The 26887-nt window shown below is 46.8% G+C and overlaps 1 protein-coding gene across 5 annotated transcripts in view; it reads left to right on the plus strand.

Annotated features, from left to right (window-relative positions):
* Nucleotides 1-26887, plus strand: part of PACS2 (phosphofurin acidic cluster sorting protein 2) — a 183534-nt gene that overhangs the window by 102764 nt on the left and 53883 nt on the right. For 2 of the 5 annotated variants that reach the window (XM_073566764.1, XM_073566766.1), the window contains exons 8-12: nucleotides 2359-2418; nucleotides 3390-3547; nucleotides 4588-4678; nucleotides 19736-19795; nucleotides 24474-24575. In XM_073566764.1, coding sequence (XP_073422865.1) covers nucleotides 2359-2418; nucleotides 3390-3547; nucleotides 4588-4678; nucleotides 19736-19795; nucleotides 24474-24575 — 471 coding nt within the window. The remainder of the gene's footprint in view (nucleotides 1-2358; nucleotides 2419-3389; nucleotides 3548-4587; nucleotides 4679-19735; nucleotides 19796-24473; nucleotides 24576-26887) is intronic. The other 3 variants (XM_073566768.1, XM_073566765.1, XM_073566767.1) reach the window with 2 other exon arrangements.

The following is a 26887-nucleotide window of genomic DNA, read 5'->3' on the forward strand; positions in this document are numbered from 1 at the left end:
CCTAACTAGAGCACAAAAAATAGTGCAAACCAAAGATTGAAATGACTTGCTGGCATCAAGCACAGAAGGGAAAAAAAAGGCAATAACTATGGGAAAAAAACCCTATATATGTTTCCAGTATAGCCCGCAATTCACATCTATAAAAAATATTGTTCACAAGTTTCTACCCATTCTGCACCAGGATAATGAATTGGTTAAAATTTTTTATCATCAGGAATTAATGTGGTGTCAAGAAAAGCACCGTCTTTAGGGAGTATATTATCCCCCAGCATGTTTTCACTAACACATCACAAGCCTAAAGAAAACTGGTTAACGGTGAAGGGCTTTTACAAATGTGGTGCTAAGGCTGGTTTCATATTAGCGCTTTTTAAGCGCACGCACGGCCGGGGGTAGCTCCGCCCCCGAGCCGGCTCTCTGCCCGGCGTGCCCGCCCCTTGCTTGTAGCGCCGCCTCCTAGCGGACAGCGGCGCCTGCGATCGGCGCACCCTATCTTTAGCATAGGGTGCGCAGATCGTGCGCAGGCCGTGCGCTAGTTGCGCTTTGACCTGCGCTGCGCACTTTTGACGGTGCGCCGTGCGCGCCAAAATCAAACTTTTCGGATTTTGGCGCGCACGGCGCACCGTCAAAAGTGCGCAGCGCAGGTCAAAGCGCAACTAGCGCACGATCTGCGCACCCTATGCTAAAGATAGGGTGCGCCGATCGCAGGCGCCGCTGTGCACTAGGAGGCGGCGCTACAAGCAAGGGGCGGGCACGCCGGGCAGAGAGCCGGCTCGGGGGCGGAGCTACCCCCGGCCGTGCGTGCGCTTAAAAAGCGCTAATGTGAAACCAGCCTAACATTTGTAAAATATGCAAATATGCCCAAATTTCTCAGGAATTCACTAATAATGATCATACTTCTTGTTTTAAAATAAAAAATTATATCAATTGCAATTCTAGCAACATAGTGAATAAAATTAACTGTGAACAATGTGATTTATCCTATGTTGGTTGCACCTCGAGGCAGCTAAAAATAAGAATAAGGGAACATTTAAATGATATTAGCAATACAAATAATTTTATACGGAATGTCTCAGCAGTTTCCAAACATTTTATTGATTGCCATGCCCGCAATACATCACACCTTAAAGTTCAGGGAATAGAAAAAGTAAACCTGTCATCCCGTGGGGGAGACATCAGGCGATGTCTCCTTACTCGGGAAGCATTTTGGATATACCATTTTTAAATACTAGACATCCAAGCGGTCTCAATAAAAGACACGATCTATTGTTGCACTATTGTTGAATTTCCCCTTTTTTTTTTTTTTCCTCAAAAGAGGAAAAAAAACCTTGTTTTTTTTTGTTTTTTTCTATGTCACTTTTGTATTTAATTACATGTGTCCAATTGGATTGGCTCATGTGATCATGTGATTTTTATATGATGTTTTATTCGTTAAGCTACATATATATGTCTAATCTAAGGCAAATTTCAAACATGGCTTTGACAAAGACCGTCTGGTCGAAACGCGTAGCCTGTCATCTCTGTTGTGGTGAGGTTATATGGAGAGTCTTCACCATTGTATGTTTTAATGGCTTTTCATTAAAGAAGATTTTAATAGCAGCTGGAGCAGAACTTTCCTTCTATACTCAATAGGACCGCCCACTGGACTCCTAAATCCCAAACTAGCACAGTTTAGGATTAATACATGACAAGTTATACCGAATCTGTTCCCTCAAAACTGCAAATAAATCTGGTCACTTTTCTAATGTGACAGGTTCCCCTTACAGTAGATCTGTCATCAGGTTTTACAACACGGTGAAAACAGACCTGATAAGGCTGGTGTACTTATTCAAATTCTCCAATTAAAATGAGCATTTTTTGAGTCCAGCTAGAGATGGATTCTTCAAATGGTCATTTTAGTATTATGCAGGAAAAGTTTCACACAGGTTTATATAGCAATGGATTTTTCACAATAAGTACACCAGCCTCACCAGGTCTAACTATTTATTAACTTGACATTTTGTGTTGTGTAATCTGAACGCTCTTCTGCACAGGTTTGCACATATAAGCATATGAGAGACTAGAGGTTAAACTTTTATGTTCACCCTAAATATTCATCAACATAGTGTCTGTAATCTGAGAATGTAGAATCTACCATCTTTTATTAGGCATTTAGCTATGCAAATTTTTCTTTTTAGTGAAGATACATAAAAGCATCAAAAAAAATAACAAAGGTATATTGCAAAGATGTTGGATTTTACAAGTGCTGTCATCGCCAGTGCTAGATAGCTGTGAATCTGCTTTAGCCTCAACCATTGTAAAAATAAGTTTTGAAGCATCTGACAACCTGCTAGAAAACTATGAATGTTTTTTGTTTTACAGCAGCAGAACTTCAAGCAAAAAGTGGTTGCCCTCTTACGAAGGTTCAAAGTTTCTGATGAGGTACTATTCATGCGTTATATTGTTGCTTGATGTCATTAGTCGGCTCTCGGGACCCAGTCCATCGGCTACGTCCGCCATCTGTGGCCTCTTATGGGAGCCCTGGTAACTGAATCTCAGCTGACGCCATCAGCTTCTTTTCTTTTGATTAGGCGGTCTGGCACGACATTATCATGGTATAACTCACCTGTGATGTTGCACCAGGCCGGCTAATCAAAAGAAGAGCCGCAGATGCAGTGAGCTTGGAGGTGGTTCTCGGGGGTCTTGCCCGATGGCCGCAGATTAGACATAGCAGATGGACCTAGGTCCTGTGAATCGATACTCGCCAACTCCAGAGATAGTATATAATGTAGATTTGGAGGGACGAGTTGTCATCAAAGGGTTTTCCTATTTGGTACATTTATGACAGATTCCGGTCCCATGGAATGTAGGTTTTGGCGCTCCCATAGTAATTAATGGAAAGCGCAGTGTGCAGATGTTGAAGGAGCTGGTTTTGCACAGAACCAACAAGCGGTTTGCCTTGTCCAGTTTTCACCAAGTGATTGTTTTGATGCATTTCATGGCCAATCCTATAAATCCGTTTTCTTAGAGAGGACCTGTCACCAGATTACTTTTCCCGCTTCTCCCCTGAGTATTCAGTTTTATTTACCGCAAGTCCGCCATATGGTTCCGGAAAGGTGGGCCTTTTTATTTGTTAAATTGACTCTCAGGATCCTCAGGGGTGTGAGTGAATGGTAACACTGAATTATTACTCTGTGAGCCATACCCCCTTGTAAAGACCATCAAAAGTAGCACTAAATAAAAAGGCCCATCTCTCCAAAACTGAATGATGGGTTAACAAAAAACAAAATACTCAAGGGAACAGCATTAATAGAACAAGCAAAAACTGGTTGTTTTTGAACCAATGATGGGTCCCCTTTAAAGTAGATTAAGATAGAAAATGTCTTCATTGTGTTCTGTACTAATATTTCTAGGTGCTTGACTCTGAACAGGACCCCGGAGAGCATGTGCCAGAAGTGGAGGAGGATATGGACTTGCTGTACGACACCCTGGATATAGAAAATCCAAGTGATAGCGGACCTGAAATGGAAGATGACGACAGCGTCCTCAGCACACCCAAACCAAAATTAAAGTGAGAAATTCAGTACATACTGCTCTGTATGCTTTTATTGGACATGAATAGACCGTCACATAAGAGACCAAGTAGCTGGCAGCCCGTAGAAGACACTTCTAGATTGTCATCTTAAAGGAATACACCCCAAATTACTTTGGTTAGGGAAAATCGGTGACATTTAAGAGGATCAGACTGAGTTATATGAAGAAAATACTTATCCCAAAGTGCAGAATGTTTTAGATCGTGGCAAAAAAATATATTTTTTTAAATGCTTCTTGTATTATTTTCAAATATCATTTTGTTTGAGTCCATGCAAGGACTGTCCGCAATTGTATCAAAGCCGATCATCAGTACAGCCCCGGCTATCTCCAGCAGTGTCCCAGAGTGTGAATGGAGCAGCAGTGTACACACTCAGACCAGGGCCTGGAGTCCCATGTTCTACCTGTCACTAGGGGTTTCAGCGTTTGGATCTAGAGTTGAGCAAAAATACTGTCATGACTCATGACCCTAAGCTCTGTGAACATCTTCCTACCTGCTGACTTCCTCAGAGCTTCTTCTAATATGTAGGTCAAGCTTGATGTTGTGCCAGACATACTATTCGGTTGTGGCACCACAAATGCCTGTAGGTAGGAAGAGGTTTGCAAGGCTCTGGTACGACTGCCGCAGACTACTGACCTGACCGCAGGACCAGAATCCGGCAAAAAATTTTTTGGAAAACTGGCGAATATGTACGTATGTGTATGGAGCAGGCTCGGAGGCTGAGCCAGCACTGTACTGGGCAGAGATTACTCCTAGGAAAATGTAGCACATCTAAAATGTAGTGTATATCAAAAATAATAATAAAAAATTTGTATATTGGAAAAGGCCACTAATGGAGCAGAACATGCCGGGACATATTGTCATATGGAACAGAGTACAGAAGAAAGGAAAAAATGATTATATATATATATATATAAAATTTTTCGCACAACATTGTTGGATCTGTGGATGGTGATTGATAAAGATGAGCATTTGGGTAGAAATACCAACTGAGAACTGATGGAAACCTTTTATTCTAGGCCTTATTTCGAGGGTCTTTCCCACTCCAGCTCTCAGACGGAGATCGGAAGCTTGCATAGCATAAGAAGCCAGAAAGAATTGCCAAGTCCTGTAAGTATAGTATATAGGTCTGGTGACATGCTGGTTTGGATGTAGACACTGGTGAATAGATTTACAGCATTTATTCTACAGATTGCGGCCAGATAAAGGTTTCTAAGTCCATAAATGACGCTGTATTATTAATGGAGGGCATGCGAGCCTTACAGAATTGTTTTCTCAGTCGCTTCATTGGGGGAAACAGGAACCAGGGGTTAATATACTGTCACCTGGAGGCTAACACTACTTAGTCTTAGAAACTACTACTTAAAGAGTCTAAAAATGTTGACTCCACCCCAGCAGGCAATTCTTTTGCAGCCAACATTCAGGTACTCAATTTAGCTTAGTGTCATTCAGAGGCAGATATAGGTCTGAGGAACCAGACATGCCTTTTTTTTTTTTTAAATTTATTAACCGTAAAACAACATATACACACATGTATATAGCCAAAGTAGTACACGTGCACCTGTCCATATAACTATAAAGGAACAGCAACCTTGCATATTAGATCCTTAGTACAACTTTGGTTTCATAAGTCCCTGCATTGCTGTGATGATAATAAACCAAATCAACAAGTGGACAGAACATTTTTGTCTTTATAACCACTTGGCGATATATATCTCAAAATGATACTACACATCTATTGAAACTACTACAACTACTACTAACACATTGCCAAGCACAGTTATGTGTTATTAATATCCATTTGATGCCATAGGATAACCAGAAATATTTTAATCATAATATTTACAGTGGTGCTGAACCACTATGTACTAGAATGGTGAGATGAGAGGAGTTCCACCTGTCCCAAATTTTGTCAAATTTCCCTAGACAGCCCTGGTTTTGATGTAACGTTCGTTCATATGGTATAACATCCAGCACCCCAAATAAACAGACCAGTGGGTTATGGGGAAGCGGGATTGTACTAATGAAGTCAGCAGCGATGTTACCTCATTCCAGTAGGAGAGGATAATAGGGTAACTCCACACTATATCAGTAAAGTCTGCCTCTGCTGAGTAACATCTTAAACATTCCGAAGATTTGAGTCGACCCATTCTGAAGAGTCGTGACGGGGGTTAAATATGACTGGTGTATCATATATACCATAATTGAATCATTCTATTATTGATCGATGGAGACACCCCAATCGGAGACTCAAGAACCTCTTCCCAATCCTCGTCCTGAGCATCAGGAATAAGACCCCCCCCCCCCCCCATCTCCTCCTGACTGCCACCATGGTAGAGCTGGTTCCCACAGACAGCATATAAGTGTATAGAGCGGACATGAGCACCGGGGCCCCTGTGACTTAAGGATTCCTATTAGAGGGAAAGATAAGATAGTATGGGTCCCACACGCGGAGCATAAATGTGACTGAAAAGCTGATCTGAGCTGAAGGTAGCGAAAAAATTGGGACCTCGGGAAATTGTTTTTAGATTGAATTTGTTCGAAGGGACATTAGGACACCATTTACATATAAATCTCTGACCGAGGAAACACCATGTACAATCCAGAAGTCAGCGGATGTTTTGTTTAACAGCACCGAGAAATAAACATTGTTCCATAATGGCATTTCAGCTAAAATATCCCCGAAGTGGACCACCTTTTTAATCTGTCTCCAAATTGACCTTGCTAAACAGAGTAATAATAAATAAATAAAAGGTAATAATCGGGGGGATGCTAGGTTTATTCATTTCCAAAAAACCCAACGGGGCAGTCTATTCGTGCAGCATGGGCCAGCTAGCTGACTTTCGGAGTTAAGGCCCTTTTACATTTAGCGATGCACCAGCGATCCGACCAGCGATCCCACCCGGTCAGGATCGCTGGTGCATCGCTAAATGATTGCTAGTGAGCTTTCATACAGAAAGACCTCACAGCGATTCAGCAGCGACGCAGCGCACGATACTTACCATTCACACACAGCGATCCTGCGTCCTCCCGCCCGCGTCCAGCGTCGCTCGTCGTCACAGCAGGAAGTCTCAGCAGGAAGCGCCCGACGAGAAATGGAGCCGGACATTCTCGCGCGATCAGCGATGAGCAGCGGGGGAGCCGGTCGGAGGTAAGTATCACACATAGCGATATCGCTAGCAATATCGCTATAACGTCACAAAACCAGTGACGTTTTAGCGATATTGCTAGCGATATCGCTTAGTGTAAAACCCCCTTTAGACCAGTTGCTGTCAGCCATCCATCTACTCAAGGCCTTAACCTGGCCAGCAAGATAATATAAATAGAAATCTAGCAGAGCTGCTCCGCCCATCTGTTTAGGTCTCTGCAAAGTAGATAATTTAAGCTTGGGTCTGGTTTTCCCCCATATAAAGGACGTAATTAGAGAATTTAAATTTGCAAAGAAGGACTTGGGAATCAGCACCGCACTGTGTTGGAGGTAATAACGAAGCTTAGAGAGCAAAATCATCTTAATTAGGTTTATACGACCTGCGACAGATAGCGGTAGTTTACTCCAAGATGCAAATTTAAGTTTAACTAGATCCAATAGTGGAAGGATATTAAGTTGTAAGTCAAGTTCACAATTTTTTTTTTAAAAATATTTATTCCTAAATATTTGAAATGTGACACTATAAGCAACAAAGATAAAGTATCAAGGTGGACTTGATATTCAGAGAGGACCTTACGCGTATTGCCTCGATCGCAAGGACAAAGAGGGCTGGGGAGAGGGGGCACCCCTGACGCGTCCCTATTGACAGGGAAAATGGTTCCGATATAGTTATTTATAATTATACGAGCCTTGGGCTTTGCGTATATTATGCTAATCCATTTTTGAAATCTATCACCAAAACCATATTTCCGCAAACACGCAAATAGGAAAGGCCATTTAAGTGAGTCAAAGGCCTTAGCATCGTCGAACAACGCCAAAGCCCAAGAATTATCCCACACCAAAGAGCTATAGAGAACCACCGACTGGACCCGCCTAATAATAATAGAAGTGCTTTTGCCAGGCATGAAACCAGTTTGGTCAGGGTGTATGAGATCCAATATAACAGAGTTCAATCCAGTGGCCAGAACCTTAGTGAAAATCTTATAGTCTACATTAATAAGTGATATGGGGTGGTATGATCCACATTCAAGAAGGTCCTTCCTTTCTTTTTTAAGTACAATAATATTTGCTTCGTAAAAGGAACCCGGCATACCCCCCCCCCCCCCCTCCAATCCTCTGAAACACCTCTAAGAGAAGTGGCGCTAATGCATCTTTACACTTTCTGTATAGTTCAATTGGGAACCCATCCGGACCAGGAGCCTTCCCAGAGGCCATATCCATCATAGCACCTTCTATTTCTTCTTTAGTGATATCAGCGTTCAGAAGGGCTCGCTGAGTAGAGTCCACCGAGGGGAATTTTATGTCTAATAAGTAGTCCAGACATTGTGGGATATATAATGTATTATTATAGTCAGAAAAGCAATGAAGTATATCCTCAGTTGAGGTTGCTATTGAATTATCTGGTTTCCGAATTTGAAGTATGGTATTAGATGTGTTATGTTGGCGTACAAAGAAGGCCAAAAATTTACTTGCCTGGTTTCCCAATTCAAAGTAGGACTGACGGGTAAAAAATAGTTTGCGTTTAGACTTGGGAATGTAACATATGGGAAGTCGAGCAAACATGTCTTAACCTTGATTAGGCAGGTAAGGAACTAAGCTTTTTCTCTTTTGATCTGCCAGTTTAGAAAGTTGGGTTGAGCTCAGGTGCTCCTGCTATTGCGCAACTCTTCTTTATTAGGTCGTCCATGACAGCACCACCTGAGAGAGGGGATCTGCCCTCCAGGAACAGGAAATCCTACAGATACATAAGGGCGGCGCCTCTCCCACGCATCAGTTGGTTTCCTGTTCCTGGAGGACAGGATTCCCTACAGATCATGCCATCATGGACGAAGGAATCCCCAGGCCGGCTGTCCGACTCAGGTAGCGGGGGGGTCTCCTACCTCGGGCAGTACGGAGTCCCCTGGAAGCGCCACGGTGGCCCGGGTAGGGTTCCACGTTAGTGTGCGGGGCAGGTGGGAGCGGGGTCCGGCGGATGCCCGTCTCCTGGGCCGGCGGGTAAGTATGGGTCCTCTTCCCGGACCCCGGTCCTGCTGGTGCGGTCTCCCTTCATCCAGGCTGCGGTCGGGGGCGTGCGGCTGTGCCTCGGTGGCGTGCGGGGAGCGCTTTGCGGAGTCGGGCGCCGCCATGGCGCTGGTGGCCTGCGCGTCCCCGCGCGTTCGCTCAGACCGGAAGTGACGCGGTTGGCGGGGAGCGGGGCCAGTGGCGCCGAACCGGAAGTCGTATGCCGGCCGGCTTTCCTCCCTGTTGGTCCCCAGGCGCATCGGCGTGGGCGCCGACAGAGTGGCAGGGGCAGGAGTGGTGCACGGGGGGGGGGGAGTACCCATGGACGTCGGAGGGAAAGGGGGGGGCGAGAATCAGCCCCTGACCATGACACCTGTGAACCCGGGTTTGCCGGGGGGAAGAAAAGGGCACAGAAACACTGCAGAGCGGCTTTAGCTCAGGTGCAGGAATGGACGAGCCGGAAACTCCCGTGGCCCAGCTGGACCGAGAGCAGGAATGTACATCAGAGAGGTCCCAAACCAGCTCCCAGCAAAAGAAAAAACGAACTGGACAATCTGGCCATAGAAGTTCCTCCAGGCCGAAGGATCCAGCTCGCCCCCCCGTGATCCAGTACCTACGCCTTCTGCTCAGGGTAAGAGATCTTCGTGAATGTGCCCTGATGCAGTGTTCCCCTTATGTTTTCATCCTATAGGGGAAGAAATGCGCTGACAAGGCAAAAAACAGGGAATGCGCCCTTTGCAAATGCCCCTTGCCAGATGCCTACCCTAAAAGGTGTAGACCAGGGGTCCTTAAACTTTTTAAACGGGGCCAGATTTCGGTCCCTCGGACCGTTGGAGGGCCGTAATATAGTTTAAAAAAATTATGACTAAATTCCTGTGCACACTGCACATATCTTATTTAGTAGTAATAAAACAAAAATAGGAACAAATACAATATTAAAAATGAAGTTAAATCATCAAACCGATTTTTTGGGTTCTTCGAATATCCTACACTTCGAGTCAATTTTTTCTCTTTCTTGATATCATTGTTTCCTAGGGATTCAAAATTGCTATTAGTAAAATACCAACATATATACAGCGCTACAAAAACAATATACCAGCAATAAAACTGCCAACACAGAGACATGCAGCCTGATCAGTGCCCATCAATGCAGTCTGATCAGTGCCCATCAATGCAGTCTGATCAGTGCCCATCAATGCAGCCTGATCAGTGGCTATCAATGCAGCCTCACCAGTGCCCATATTGGTGGAACTCCACTTTTACCTCAGGCTCAGACTGGTGTGGTGCAAGAATGCAGCATAGGTCCCCAATAGACTGGTAAATGTCCCCAATAGGCAGCACAGGTCCCCAATAGGCAGGTAAATGTCCCCAATAGGCAGCACAGGTCCCCAATAGGCAGCACAGGTCCCCAATAGGCAGGTAGATGTCCCCATTAGGCAGATAAATGTCCCCAATAGGCAGGTAAATGTCCCCATTAGGCAGCACAGGTCCCCATTAGGCAGGAAAATGTCCCCAATAGGTAGCACAGGTCCCCACTAGGCAGAAAAATGTCCCCAATAGGTAGCACAGGTGCCCACTAGGCAGGAAAATGTCCCCAATAGGTAGCATAGGTCCCCACTAGGCAGAACAATGTCCCCAATAGGTAGCACAGGTCCCCACTAGGCAAAAAAAGGCCCCAATAGGAAGGAAAATGTCCCCACTAGGCAGAACAATGACCCCAATAGGACCCGGCATTAAAAAAAAAAAAAAATGTACTCACCTATGTCCCCCGCTGCTCTGAAGAGGCGCCCGCTCATCTCCGTCTTCTTCCTGCATAGGCACACAGGCGGCGTGACATCATCAGACCGCGCAGGCGGCGTGATGACAATCACGTCGTCTCTGTGCACTGTGCTGCGGGAGGGCTGCGTAACGCCTTTCCTCGGCGCCTCGTCCCGCCCGCAATTACACGGCCCGCCGGCACTGAACTGCAGTGCAGTTCATGAGCTCAAAGTCGGCCTGGCCAGAGGCCGGATAAAAGTCTTTGGAGGGCCGCAGTTTGAGGACCCCTGGTGTAGACGGTGGCGGAAGAAACCCCTGACTTCGCTACAAGTCTAAGGGAAATTATCAGGATGGAGGTTAAAGCCCTAAAATCCGTACCCCAGGGGGAGGCGTCTAGGAAGAGAAAGAGAGCAAGTTTCTCAGGGTCAGGCTCTTCAGCTGACCCTAGAGGAAATGAAGACTCCTCAGAACCCTCTATCTCCGTGTCTGCGTTCTCTTCAGAGGAAGACGCCAGTCGTTTCTGCCTAGGTCTGGAACAAGTGGACAAACTAGTTAAGGCAGTCAAGGCTACCATGGGGGTAACAGACACAAAACCAGAACTGTCAGCGCAAGACCTAATGTTCGGGGGTTTCGACCCCAGGAAACGTAAGTCGTTCCCGTTAAACGACAAGGTCCAAAATTTGATTAATAGAGAATGGAGGAAACTAGAAAGGAAAGGCTCCCTACCACCAGCTTTTAAACGGCGATATCCCTTTGAGGACCCCATGGTAAATAAATGGGTCAAAGCCCCGAAATTGGATGCAGCAGTGGCTAAGGCGTCCAAAAAATCCGCTATCCCCTTTGATGACATGGTCTCTTTAAAGGATACGCTGGATAAAAAGGCGGACTCCTACTTGAAAGGCACATGGGAAATGTCAGCTGGCGCCCTGAGACCGGCAGTAGCAGCTACCTGCGCAGCCAGATCTTTGATGGTCTGGCTGGACCAGCTGGAAACGCAGTTAGAGGACAGAGCCTCGAGGGAGTCTATCTTGAAAACCCTACCTATCATCCAGAATGCGGCAGCCTTTTTAGCCGACGCTTCGGCAGATTCCGCAAGAATGGCGGCCAAGGCCGCAGGGCTATCAAATGCAGACCGACGGGCTGTATGGCTGAAATGCTGGCCCGGGGATATGCAGGCCAGATCCTGGCTTTGCTCCATCCCGTGTGAGAGGGAATATCTATTTGGACCAGTCCTAGATCAACTGGAGAAGACAGACAACGATAAAAAGAAATTCCCTTCCCTGCCCACCCCTTCCTATAGATGTCCCTTTGCTAGGAAGAGATTTTTTCGGAGGAGGTCATCCAGGGACCGAGGCAGATGGGAAGATAAAAAGAAAAAAGGTACCGGGTTTATGTTTGGAGGGGGACGCCAGGAAGCATCCCGTGAGACCAAGAAACCCCCCCAATGATTAGAGGCCCCGGTGGGAGGTAGACTATCAGCCTTCTGCCAAGCCTGGTCGCGGATCTCAAACAGTAACTGGATCCTGAGGTTGGTAGCCTCAGGCTTAAAGCTAGAATTTGCCTGTGTCCCCCAGAACAGTTTTAGGGTCACCACGCTCAGGTCTTCCCTGGCGGAACAGACTGCCCTAGAAACCGAAGTTGTTGACCTATGTCAGAAAGGAGTACTGATAAAGGTACCAGAGGCGGAGAAAGGCGAAGGCTTCTACTCCCCCCTATTTTTGGTCCGTAAACCAGATAATTCTTACAGGACCATAATCAACCTGAAGGCACTCAACAGATACCTGGTTATTCGACCTTTCAAAATGGAAACGATCAGTTCCACAATAAAATTACTGTTTGAAAATTGTTTTATGGTGGTGTTGGATTTAAAAGACGCTTATTACCATATACCCATCTATGTGTCTCATCAGCGTTTCCTTAGAGTGGCAGTTCATTTACAGGGGTCGTTACAGCATTTTCAACATGTCACACTTCCCTTTGGTATAGCAGTCGCCCCCCCAGGTGTTCACTAAAGATATAGCGGAGGTTATGGCCCATCTGCGGGAAGCAAACATCCTAGTAATCCCTTACCTGGATGACTTCCTTTTTGTAGGCAAAACGGCAGTCCATTGTCTGGATCAATTGCTAAAAGCAAAATCAGCTCTGGAGCAGTTAGGGTGGCTATTAAACATTAAGAAGTCCTGCCTACAGCCCATGAAAGTCCAGCAGTTCTTGGGCTTAACCCTAGACTCGCAGAATCACGAGTGTCGTCTTCTACCTGAAAAATTAGTTCGGCTACATCAGAAGGTCTTGAACGCCTCCAATAGACCTACCATGTCTCTCAGGAAAGCAATGTCCCTCCTTGGTTCTCTCTCATCCTGCATCCCCGCGGTCCGATGGGCCCAGTTCCGTACAAGGGTGCTACAGGGCGAGGTTTTACGCCATCAAAAGATCCTGGGCGGTTATCTAGAAGGCCAGTTGACTCTGTCCCAACATACCTTGAGATCCCTTGAGTGGTGGCTAGACGAGAACTATCTAGCCAGAGGGGTGCCCTGGGAATATAACGTAACCCGGGTAGTCACCACAGGAGCAAGCCCCCCATGTGGGGGGAATCTTGATCCAGGACCTGTGGGAATGCCATCAGTTGTAAATGTCCTCCAACCTGAAAGAGCTAACAGCCGTAGAGCAGGCAGTCAAAAACCTTTTTGTGTATCTACAGGGTCACCATGTTCGAATCTTCTCCGACAATCAGGTCACCGTGGCTTACATCAACCACCAAGGTGGGACTCGTTCCAGGCCCCTGATGGAGATAGCAGAACAGCTGTTCCAATGGGCAGAGCAATATCTCCTGTCTTTACCAGCTCTGCACATAAAAGGAAAAGAAAACACCACAGCAGACTTCCTAAGCCGCAACCTTCTAAAGCAGGGGGAATGGTCCTTAAAAACGTCCATCTTCGACCGAATCGTACAAAAATCGAGGCATCCAGATGTGGACCTCTTCGCCACCAGAGATAACAGGAAGGTGCCTCGGTTCTGCTCTCTAAATCCCAGGGAGAACCCTCTGGCAGTAGCTGCTCTTCTAATCAATTGGGACTTCGGGTTAGCATACGCCTTCCCTCCCCTGGCTCTACTACCCCTGGTGATGAGGAAGGTCAGGAAGGACAAAGCAAGGATTATAGTGATCGCCCCGTTTTGGTCCAGGAGGGCATGGTTCTCGTGCCTCAGGACCATGTCGGTGTCCGACCCTTGGGTCCTACCAAACATCCCAGACCTCCTATCCCAGGGCCCAGTTTACCATCCTCAGGTAGCTGGCCTACATCTGACGGCGTGGATTTTGACCGGGCACTACTAAAGGAGAAAGGTTTCTTCCTGACTTTAATTAACACCCTGCTCAAAAGCAGAAAACCGATTACAACCAAAATCTGTTAGGATCTGGAAAAGATTCCTTCAGGGGTAGTAGCTGGGCAGTTCTCTCCCATAGCACAGATCCTGGAGTTCCTACGAAGAGGTCTGGACATGGGACTCTCCACCAGCACCCTTAAGGTACAGGTGTCGGCTCTAGGGACGCTTTTCAACTGCCACATCGCCAGTAACTATTGGATCAATAGATTTATTAAAGCAACAGGCAGGTCCAGGCCGGTAGTGAGAAATAAATTTATGCCATGGGATCTAAACCTAGTCCTTATTGCCATGACAGAGTCCCCGTTTGAGCCTATTTCATTTAGATTCCACAAAAAACCTGTCCTTTAAAGTGGCTCTCCTGGTAGCGTTGACATCAGCCCGGAGAGTTCGTGACATCCAGGTGCTGTCTAGACCTCCTCCTTACATACAATTCAGGGAAGACAGGGTAATTCTTACACCTGATCCAGCATACCTGCCTAAAGTAGCCTCCAGTTTCCATAGAACTCAGGAGATAGTTCTTCCTTCCATCCTTCCTCCCTAATCCCACGAACGATAAGGAAAGGAAATTTCACTCGCTAGACCTTAGGAGATGACTCATAGAGTACCTGGCAGTTACCGACCCCTGGAAAAAAGATAATGCCTTGTTTATTTCCTATCAGGGCACTAGGGCTTCAAAAAGCTCGCTAGCAAGATGGATTAGGGAGGCTATTTCATTAGCATACACCTCAAAAGGCAAACCGGCTCCTGGTAAGCTGAGGGCGCATTCCACCAGGGCCATGGAAACCTCTTGGGCAGAGAGATCGGAGGTCTCGATCGACCAGATATGTAAGGCAGCTACTTGGTCCTCTCCGAGCACCTTCTACAACCATTATAGACTAGACCTGGGTGCTTCCTCAGACCTCTCCTTTGCTGTCAGGGTTCTGCAGGCTGTAGTCCCTCCCTAAAGTAATTATTACTCTCTGTAATTCTCTCAGGTGGTGCTGTCATGGACGACCGAATAAAGTCGTAGTTACTCACCGGTTAACGGTATTTTTCGGAGTCCATGACAGCACCCGTATATTCCCTCCCTTTAGTTTAATTTGGGTGTGTACTACTTCCTCTTATATGTACACGGGTAATTAATAGTCGTGTAAGAGTATTGTATATAAATTATGCTATTAACTTTTGTGGTCCTCTTGTGCTCTGTAAAGCAACTGATGCGTGGGAGAGGTGCTGCCCTTATGTATCTGTAGGATTTCCTGTTCTTGGAGGGCGGATCCCCTCTCTCAGGTGGTGCTGTCATGGGCTCCGAAAAATACCGTTAACCGGGGAGTAACTACGACTTTCCCCCACCGCCGTGGAAGCCCCTTGGGTCCTGAGCCGCCAGGCGTCTGTTCTTCTGTTCCATAGGGACGCTACTTAGTCTTCTGTCCACATCTTTATGGCGCTCTTCTCTTTTAATGATGCAAATCTTAGCAGAAGCTTACTATAAGCAGCAGGTGTTGGATTAGTAACCTGAGGGATGGCTATTCTTCCTTCTGCAGGACTAGCTTTAGTTTTCACACCCTAGGCACTGCTTTATGATGTCTCATGGTTCCCGTGTTCTCCACTGAAGCGACTGAGAAAGCTAACCACAAAAGTCTGGATTTATGTACTTGTACAATCTGCATATTATTAAGAGTCTAACGTACAGTACAGACCAAACGTTTGGTCACACCTTCTCATTCAAAGAGTTTTCTTTATTTTCATGACCATGAAAATTGTAGATTCACTCTGAAGGCATCAAAACTATGAATTAACACATGTGGAATTATATAATTAACAAAAAAGTGTGAAACAACTGAAAATACGTCTTATATTCTAGGTTCTTCAAAGTAGCCACCTTTTGCTTTGATTACTGCTTTGCACACTCTTGGCATTCTCTTGATGAGCTTCAAGAGTTAGTCACTGGAAATGGTTTTCACTTCTCATGTGTGCCCTGTCAGGTTTAATAAGTGGAATTTCATGCCTTATAAATGGGGTTGGGACCATCAGTTGTGTTGTGCAGAAGTCTGGTGGATAAACAGCTGATAGTCCTACTGAATAGACTATAAAGAACAAAAGTAGCATACTCCAGCATACCTGCTATATGGGGAATATATCATAATAAAGGCAATATAGCAACAAAATACCCCATAATACTCACAGTGCTGTGGACTGTACACAGACCAATTGTCAAACTGACATGAGAGGAGAGGGAAGATAAAAACCTTCCAAAACGACAATAAAGGTCAAAATATGTAAAATTGCTTTATTGGACACAGGGCAAGGAACAATACAGATTTAAAATGATAGCTGATAGCTTGTCACAAAAAGGCACTGTAGCCCCCTGACGAAGGTTCCCGAAACGCGCGTCGGGGTGGGCACCGGATCGCTTCTCTTGTCTGCGTGCACTTGACATACGTGGTATGTAGGACGTACTCATTGCCTACTACATGGTTATCTTCAGTGTATCTATGTGCTATCACTGTTCAATTGAGTACGCTATGTTCTTTCATTGTATATGGAATGATGGTTATATTTTTCTGTCCCCCTTATATGGGTTATATTGAAGCAGCATGTGTAGACTACGGTGCCTTTTTGTGACAAGCTATCAGCTATCATTTTAAATCTGTATTGTTCCTTGCCCTGTGTTTAATAAAGCAATTTTACATATTTTGACCTTTATTGTCGTTTTGGAAGGTTTTTATCTTCCCTCTACTGAATAGACTGTTAGAATTTGTATTATGGCAAGAAAAAAGCAGCTAAGTAAAGAAAAACGAGTGGCCATCATTACTTTAAGAAATGAAGGTCAGTCAGTCTGAAAAATTGGGAAAACTTTGAAAGTGTCCCCAAGTGCAGTGGCAAAAACCATCAAGCGCTACAAAGAAACTGGCTCACATGAGGACCGCCCCAGGAAAGGAAGACCAAGAGTCACCTCTGCTGCGGAGGATAAGTTCATCCGAGTCACCAGCCTCAGAAATCGCAGGTTAACAGCAGCTCAGAATAGAGACCAGGTCAATGCCACACAGAGTTCTAGCAGCAAACACATCTCTACAACAACTGTTAAGAGGAGACTTTGTGCAGCAGGCCTTCATGGTAAAATAGCTGCTAGGAAACCACTGCTAAGGACAGGCAACAAGCAGAAGAGACTTGTTTGGGCTAAAGAACACAAGGAATGGACATTAGACCAGTGGAAATCTGTGCTTTGTCTGAGGAGTCCAAATTTGAGATCTTTGGTTCCAACCACTGTGTCTTTGTGCAAAGCAGAAAAGGTGAACGGATGGACTCTACATGCCTGGTTCCCACCGTGAAGCATGGAGGAGGAGGTATGATGGTGTGGGGGGGTGCTTTGCTGGTGACACTGTTGGGGATTTATTCAAAATTGAAGGCATACTGAACCATCATGGCTACCACAGCATCTTGCAGCGGCATGCTATTCCATCCGGTTTGTGTTTAGTTGGACCATCATTTATTTTTCAACAGGACAATGGACTCAAACACACCTCCAGGCTGTGTAAGGACTATTTTACCAAGAAGGGGAGTGATGGGGTGCTATGCCAGATACCCTGGCCCCACAGTCACCAGACCTGAACCCAATCGAGATGGTTTGGGGTGAGCTGGACCGCAGAGTGAAGGTAAAAGGGCCAACAAGTGCTAAGCATCTCTGGGAACTCCTTCAAGACTGTTGGAAAACCATTTCCGGTGACTACCTCTTGAAGCTCATCAAGAGAATGCCAAGAGTGTGCAAAGCAGTAATCAAAGCAAAAGGTGGCTACTTTGAAGAACCTAGAATATAAGACATACAGTATTTTCAATTGTTTCACACTTTTTTGTTATATAATTCCTCATGTGTTAATTCATAGTTTTGATGCCTTCAGAGTGAATCTACAATTTTCATAGTCATGAAAATAAAGAAAACTCTTTGAATGAGAAGGTGTGTCCAAACTTTTGGTCTGTACTGTATATCCTCAATTAGACTTGTAATAGCAATTAAGTCCTTAAAGGGGTTGTCCAGTGAAAACAAAGAATCGCCTGTCTGCTGGATAGGTGATTACTTGTTTTGGTTGGTGGGGATCCAACCTCACCAATTGGCAGAACAGGGAATCTTTATCCCCCGTCTAGAATGAAGCAACAGGTTGAATGCCCGAATGCTGCACCATTCATTCTCTATGGGCTGGAGAAAGCTGAGCGCAGCACTGAGCAGCCGTAAAGTGAATGAATGGAGTGCCAGTGGAGATAAACGTGCCCCATTCTGCCAGTGGGTGCGGGATCTTCAATTTGTACTCCCATCACTTAATAATTTCTCACCGGACTACCCCTTTGAGAGAGAGTTTTTGGTAGAGATGGAAAAAAAAAAAAAAAAAGAAAAACCGTGATCATATCTAGAGCAGGGATACCAAACTCAAATACACACAGAGGGCCAAATTAAAAACTTGGAAAAAGTCGCAGGCCAACCTTGATATCAATTAAAAAAATGTTTACAATTGAGGAAGTTTTTCCTTATCCTAAAATATAATAATGAAACCTTTCATATGCAAACAAACTTAAAGGGGTTGTCCTAAAGAGTACGTTTTACTTAATAGATTTTAGAATAAAATAAACACGTAATCACAAATGGAGCATACTGGAATAATGTAGTATGCTATGTAAGAGCAGCAAAAAGCTTATGACCTAATTTAAGTATGTAATGACAAAGGATAAAAAATCTAGAATTCGTAAATAATACAGATAATAAAGTATGATGCGATGCCCAAAGGGCCCCCAAACAGAGTATGATACCCCCACAGTGAATTTCTCCACAGTACCCTCCACACGCATGACATGATGACCCATACCCCCCCAAAGTATTGTGACCTCTACACTGTCTGATGCCTCAACTGTGATCCCCTCCACATAGTATAATGGACTCCACATAGTCTTCCATATAGAATAATGGGCTCCACATAGTTGTCCATACAGTATAATGGAGCCCTTATAGTATTCCATACAGTATAATGGCCCCACATAGTCCTCCTCCATACAGTATAATGGCCTCCACATAGTCCTCCATACAGAATAATGGCCTCCACATAGTCCTCCATACAGAATAATGGCCTCCACATAGTCCTCCATACAGACTAATGGGCCCCACATAGTTGTTCATACAGTATAATGGGCCCCACATAGTCCTCCATACAGACTAATGGGCCCCACATAGTCCTCCATACAGCATAATGGACACCACATAGTTCTCCATACAGACTAATGGGTCCCACATTGTCCTCCATATAGAACAATATGCCCCACATAGTCCTCCATGCTGTATGATGGGGGGCCAATGCCGGCCTCGCAGGACAAATAAAATCACCCTGCGGGCAGATTTGGCTCTCTGGCCAGAGTTTGACATGTGTGATCTAGAGCTTTGTGGTTGATTAACTGCGGTGTATGAGGAATATCGGGTGATTTAGAGTATATGATTTATCCGGCAAAATGTGCCAGACTAAAGCTAGCGCACAGACCACACACCAGATTGAGTGCGCATACTCATTTTGCGCCTCACTAGTAAACGAACATTTATAAAATGCACCAGAATTAATAAAGTCTGCGCCATTATGGTGGTGCAGAAGATTGACATAACCTGAGATAACCAAGAGAAGGCGTCATAAAAGCCAGACTCGCTGTGTGTATTACAGACCTGCGGCACTGCCATATGTGAGGTGCAGCTTCTGGTTTTATGCCCCCCAATGAGGAGGAGGGGGATATTGCATCATTTGACAGGCGATGCACTTGTTAATATGAGGGTGGTGTGAGTAACACTCATGTAGGGCTATTGGCATAGAGAGGGGTTTACACAACCCGAACATTTATATCTCACAGTTTTGTATATTTTGCATTTGCAGAACAGTAATGTCCATTTTGAGAAACCTCATCGTGACCTCGCTCAGTCCGCAAACATTGACGTAAGTCACCATTCATAAAGCTTTATATTAAGACGGCTGTCATGTAGGTAGAATGTAAAACCATCTATATGTGTATGGGAGGATGTACAGCCGGTGGATGTATGGCCGTGTATATAGGTGTACAGGAGGATGTATGGCCATGTATATAGGTGTACGGGGAGGATGTACGGACGTGTATATAGGTGTACAGGGAGGATGTATGGCCGTGTGTATAAGTATACAGAGAGGATGTACTGCCATGTACATACGTGTACACGGAGGATGTATGGCCGTGTATATAGGTGTATGGGAGGATGTACGGCTGAGTATGTAGGGGTGTGGGGAGGATGTACGGTCATGTATATACAGTGGGTACAGAAAGTATTCAGACCCCTTCAATTTTTCACTCTTTCATTGCAGCCATTTGGTAAACTCAAAAAAGTTCATTTTTTTTCTCATTAATGTACACTCTGCACCCCATCTTGAATGAAAAAAAAACAGAAATGTAGAAATTTTTGCAAATTTATTAAAGAAAAACTGAAATATCACATGGTCAATAAGTATTCAGACCCTTTGCTCAGACACTCATATTTAAGTCACATGCTGTCCATTTCCTTGTGATCCTCCTTGAGATGGTTCTGCTCCTTCATTGGAGTCCAGCAGTGTTTAATTAAACTGATAGGACTTGATTTGTAAAGGCACACACTTGTCTATATAAGACCTCACAGTGCATGTCACACCAAATGAGAATCATGAGGTCAAAGGAACTGGACAAGAAGCTCAGAGACAGAATTGTATCAATGGCAAACATCTGGCCAAGAATACAAAAGAATTTCTGCAGTACTCAAAGTTCCTAAGAGCACAGTGGCCTACATAATCCTTAAATGGAAGAAGTTTGGAACCACCAGAAGTCTTCCCAGACCTGGCCGTCCAGCCAAACTGAGCAATCCTGGGAGAAGAGCCTTGGTGAGAGAGATAAAGAAGAACACTGTGGCTGAGCTCCACAGATGCAGTAGGGAGATGGGAGAAAGTTCCACAAAGTCAACGATCACTGCAGCCCTCCACCAGTCGGGCCTTTATGGCAGAGTGGCCCGATGGAAGCCTCTCCTCAGTGCCAGATATATGAAAGTCTGCATAGAGTTTGTTAAAAAACACATGAAGGTCATTAGCTGGTCTGATGAGACAAAGATAGAACTATTTGGTGAAAATTCTAAGCGGTATGTGTGGAGAAAACCAGGCACTGCTCATCACCTGCCCAATACAATCCCAACAGTGAAACATGGTGGAAGCAGCATCATGCTATGGGGGTGTTTTTCAGCAGCAGGGACAGGACAACGGGTTCCAATTGAAGAAAACCTGAATGTGGCCAAGTGCAAAGATATCCTGGATGAAAACTTCTTCCAGAATGCTCTGGACCTCAGACTTGGGCGAAGGTTCACCTTCAACAAGACAATGACCCTAAGCTCACAGCTAAAATAACAAAGGAGAGGCTTCAGAACACCTATGTGACCATTCTTGACTGGCCCAGCCAGAGCCCTGACCTAAACCCAATTGAGCATTTCTGGAGAGACCTGAAAATGGCTCTCCACCAACGTTCACCTTCCAACCTAATGGAACTGGAGCAGATCTGCAAGGAAGAATGGCAGAGAATCCCCAAATCCAGGTGTGAAAAACTTGTTGAATCATTCCCAAGAAGACTCATGGCTGTACTAGCTCAAAAGGGTGCTACTACTCAATACTGAGCAAAGGGTCTGAATACTTATAACCATGTGATATTTCAGTTTTTTGTTTTTTTTTAATAAATTTGCAAAATTTTCTACATTTGTTTTTATTCAGTGAAGATGGGGTGCAGAGTGTACATTAATGAGAAAAAAATGAACTTTTCTAAATTTACCATATGGCTGCAGTGAAAAATTTAAAGGGGTCTAAATACTTTCTGTACCCACTGTAGGTATACAGGAGGATCTACGGCCATGTATATAGTTGTACGGGAGGATGTACAGCTTATGTATATAGGTGTACAGGAGGATGTACGGCCGTGTATATACAGTGGAGGAAATAAGTATTTGATCCCTTGCTGATTTTGTAAGTTTGCCCTCTGACAAAGACATGAATAGTCTATAATTTTAAGGGTAGGTTAATTTTAACATTGAGAGATAGAATATCAAAAATAAAATCCAGAAAATCACATTGTATAAATTATATACATGTATTTGCATTTTGCAGTGAGAAATAAGTATTTGATCCCTCTGGCAAACAAGACTTATTACTTGGTGGCAAAACCCTTGTTGGCAAGCACAGCAGTCAGACGGTTTTTGTAGTTGATGATGAGGTTTGCGCACGTCAGGAGGAATTTTGGTCCACTCCTCTTTGCATCTCTAAATCATTAAGATTTTGAGGCTGTCGCTTAGCAACTCGGAGCTTCAACTTCCTCCATAAGTTTTCTATGGGATTAAGGTCTGGAGACTGGCTAGGCCACTCCATTACCTTAATGTGCTTCTTTTTGAGTCACTCCATTGTTGCTTTGGCTGTACATTTTGGGTCCTTGTCTTGCTGGAAGACCCAGCCATGACCCATGCTTTGTATGTAGGTGTATGGCCTTGTATGTAGGAGGATGGACGGCCGTGTATATAGGTGTACAGGAGGATGGACGGCCGTGTGTATAGGTGTGCAGGAGGATGGACGGCCGTGTATATACGTGTACGGGGAGGATGTACGGCCGTGTGTATAGGTGTGCAGGAGGATGGACGGCCATGTGTATAGGTGTGCAGGAGGATGGACGGCCATGTGTATAGGTGTGCAGGAGGATGGACGGCCGTGTGTATAGGTGTGCAGGAGGATGGACGGCCGTGTGTATAGGTGTGCAGGAGGATGGACGGCCGTGTGTATAGGTGTGCAGGAGGATGGACGGCCGTGTGTATAGGTGTGCAGGAGGATGGACGGCCGTGTGTATAGGTGTGCAGGAGGATGGACGGCCGTGTGTGTAGGTGTGCAGGAGGATGGACGGCCGTGTGTGTAGGTGTGCAGGAGGATGGACGGCCGTGTGTGTAGGTGTGCAGGAGGATGGACGGCCGTGTGTGTAGGTGTGCAGGAGGATGGACGGCCGTGTGTGTAGGTGTGCAGGAGGATGGACGGCCGTGTGTGTAGGTGTGCAGGAGGATGGACGGCCGTGTGTGTAGGTGTGCAGGAGGATGGACGGCCGTGTGTGTAGGTGTGCAGGAGGATGGACGGCCGTGTGTGTAGGTGTGCAGGAGGATGGACGGCCGTGTGTGTAGGTGTGCAGGAGGATGGACGGCCGTGTGTGTAGGTGTGCAGGAGGATGGACGGCCGTGTGTATAGGTGTGCAGGAGGATGGACGGCCGTGTGTATAGGTGTGCGGGGAGGCTGGACGGCCGTGTATATACGTGTACGGGGAGGATGTACGGCCGTGTGTATAGGTGTACAGGAGGATGGACGGCCGTGTGTATAGGTGTGCATGAGGATGGACGGCCGTGTGTATAGGTGTGCAGGAGGATGGACGGCCGTGTGTATAGGTGTACAGGAGGATGGACGGCCGTGTGTATAGGTGTACGGGGAGGATGGACGCCCGTGTATATAGGTGTACGGGGAGGATGTACGGCCGTGTGTATAGGTGTGCAGGAGGCTGGACGGCCGTGTGTATAGGTGTGCAGGAGGCTGGACGGCCGTGTGTATAGGTGTGCAGGAGGCTGGACGGCCGTGTGTATAGGTGTGCAGGAGGCTGGACGGCCGTGTGTATAGGTGTGCAGGAGGCTGGACGGCCGTGTGTATAGGTGTGCAGGAGGATGTACGGCCGTGTATGTACGGGGAGGATGTACGGCAGTGTGTATAGGTGTGCAGGAGGCTGGACGGCCGTGTGTATAGGTGTGCAGGAGGCTGGACGGCCGTGTGTATAGGTGTGCAGGAGGATGTACGGCCGTGTATGTACGGGGAGGATGTACGGCAGTGTGTATAGGTGTGCAGGAGGATGGGCGGCCGTGTGTATAGGTGTGCAGGAGGATGGACGGCCGTGTGTATAGGTGTGCAGGAGGATGTACGGCCGTGTATATACGTGTACGGGGAGGATGTACGGCCGTGTGTATAGGTGTGCAGGAGGATGGACGGCCGTGTGTATAGGTGTGCATGAGGATGGACGGCCGTGTGTATAGGTGTGCATGAGGATGGACGGCCGTGTGCATAGGTGTGCAGGAGGATGGACGGCCGTGTGTATAGGTGTGCAGGAGGCTGGACGGCCGTGTGTATAGGTGTGCAGGAGGCTGGACGGCCGTGTGTATAGGTGTGCAGGAGGCTGGACGGCCGTGTGTATAGGTGTGCAGGAGGATGGACGGCCGTGTGTATAGGTGTGCAGGAGGCTGGACGGCCGTGTGTATACGTGTACGGGGAGGATGTACGGCCGTGTGTATAGGTGTGCAGGAGGATGGACGGCCGTGTGTATAGGTGTGCAGGAGGATGGACGGCCGTGTGTATAGGTGTGCAGGAGGCTGGACGGCCGTGTGTATAGGTGTGCAGGAGGCTGGACGGCCGTGTGTATAGGTGTGCAGGAGGCTGGACGGCCGTGTGTATAGGTGTGCAGGAGGATGTACGGCCGAGTATATACGTGTACGGGGAGGATGTACGGCCGTTTGTATGTACGAGTTTGTCATTTGTTAAGTTTGGTGTTTCATCTTCAATTTTTTATTAGTGCTCAACCCACTTCCATTTATCTGCTCAGCTGGAGGATCCTGAGAGACGGCCGTCCTTACCTAAGCACTCGCCTGAGAGTGTGTCTGACGCTGTATCCTTGGTAAGTACGCCTGTGCTTCGGTGCACCACCACTCATATTGTCACCATCTCATAACCCATCGGCATATTAAAGGGAATCTGTCAGCAGGTTTTACTATGTAATCCGAGAGTAGCGTGTTGTAGGGTCACAGACCCTGATTCCAGCAATGTCACTCACTGAGCTGTTTGCTTGCTCACGTCTGACAGTGAGTCTGTAACATGAAACCTTGTGCTAGCCAGAAAGTATATACATAAATATTATTACATTTATATGTAAAAATTTCACACTACATAAACCTTGAAATCAAGGCTGGCTCCTCATAACAGAAAGCTCTGTCTTATTCTGAAACACTTGCTTTTTATAGAAAAAACAGCAGGAATAAAGTCTCCCCCGAGGAGAAGAGTCTGCCATTTGGCCTTTTTTTTATTTCTACTGACCTAACTCTGCTTGATTAACTGGTGTCTTTATTTTACCCCTAATTCTGCCTACACAGGGGATTTAGAGATCTGAAGATGTACTTCGTACAGAATGCTGGACCTAACTAAAGCCCCTTGTACACTTTAGATAGCTGTCAGATAAATGATAATTCAGCCGGCAGCTATCTCCCCCGACTCTCCCATAAACAGTAGAGCTCACTCGACCCGCAGCCATCTCCCCTGACTCTCCTATACACAGGAGCGCTTGCTCGGCCAGTAAATATCTCCCCCCAACTCTCCCATACACGGGAGCGCTTGCAAGGCCGGCGGCTGTCTCCCCCAACTCTCCCATACACACGAGCGCTCACTCATCCCGCAGCCATCTCCCTTGACTCCCCCATACACACGAGCGCTCACTCGGCCCGCAGCCTTTTCCCTCGACTCTCCCATACACACGAGCTCTCGCTCAACCCGCAGTCATATTCCTCGACTTTTCCATACACAAGAGCCCTCTCTTGGCTGGCAGCCATTTCCACTGACTCTCCCATAAACGAGCGTTTGCTCTGCCGGCAACTATCTCCCCCAACTCTCCCATACACAGGAGCGCTCGCTTGGCTTGCAGCCATCTCCCTTGACTCTCCCATACACGAGCGCTCGCTCGGCATACAGCTGTCTCCCTCGACTCTCCCATACACAGGAGCGTTCACTCGACCGGCAACTATCTCCCCCAACTCTCCCATATACACGAGCTCTCTCTCTTCCGGCAGCCATCTCCCCTGGCACTCCTATACACGAGTGCTCGCTCGGCATACAGCTGTCTCCCCCGACTCTCCCATACACAGGAGCGCTTGCTCGGCCGGCAGGCATCTTCCCTGACTCTGGCATACAGCGGTCTCCCTCGACTCTCCCATACACACGAGCGCTCACTCATCCCGCAGCCATCTCCCTTGACTCCCCCATACACACGAGCGCTCACTCGGCCCGCAGCCTTTTCCCTCGACTCTCCCATACACACGAGCTCTCGCTCAACCAGCAGTCATATTCCTCGACTTTTCCATACACAAGAGCCCTCTCTTGGCTGGCAGCCATTTCCACTGACTCTCCCATAAACGAACGTTTGCTCTGCCGGCAACTAACTCCCCCAACTCTCCCATACACAAGAGCGCTCGCTTGGCTTGCAGCCATCTCCCTTGACACTCCCATACACGAGCGCTCGCTCGGCATACAGCTGTCTCCCTCGACTCTCCCATACACAGGAGCATTCACTCGACCGGCAACTATCTCCCCCAACTCTCCCATATACAGGAGCTCTCTCTCTGCCGTCAGCCATCTCCCCTGGCACTCCTATACACGAGTGCTCGCTCGGCATACAGCTGTCTCCCCCGACTCTCCCATACACAGGAGCGCTTGCTCGGCCGGCAGGCATCTTCCCTGACTCTCCCATACACGAGCGCTCGCACGGCATAGAGCTGTGTTCCCCTTCTCTCCCATACACAGGAGCGCTTGCGTGCCCGGAAATTATCTCTCCAACTCTCCCATACACACAGGAGCGCTCGCTCGCCCGGCAGCCATCTTCCCTGACTCTGGCATACAGCGGTCTCCCTCGACTCTCCCATACACACGAGCGCTCGCTTAGCATGCAGCTGTCTTCCCCCAACACTCCCATATACAGGAGCACTTGCTCGGCCTGCAGCCATTTCCCTCGACTCTCATACACAGGAGCACTTGCTCGGCCGGCAGCTGTCTCCCCTAACTCTCCCATACACAGGAGCTCTCGCTCAGCCGGCCGCTATCTCCCCCCGTTTCTCATATGTAGGAGTGATTGCTCAGCCGCAACCTAACTCCCCTGACTCCTATACACGAGCGCTCGCTCGGCACACAACTATCTCACCTGACTTTGAGTTCGGCCAACATTAG

This window comes from Dendrobates tinctorius, unplaced genomic scaffold (genome assembly GCF_039654945.1).
Source record: "Dendrobates tinctorius isolate UK_male_01 unplaced genomic scaffold, ASM3965494v1 ptg000019l, whole genome shotgun sequence".
Classification (NCBI taxonomy): Eukaryota; Metazoa; Chordata; class Amphibia; order Anura; family Dendrobatidae; genus Dendrobates; species Dendrobates tinctorius.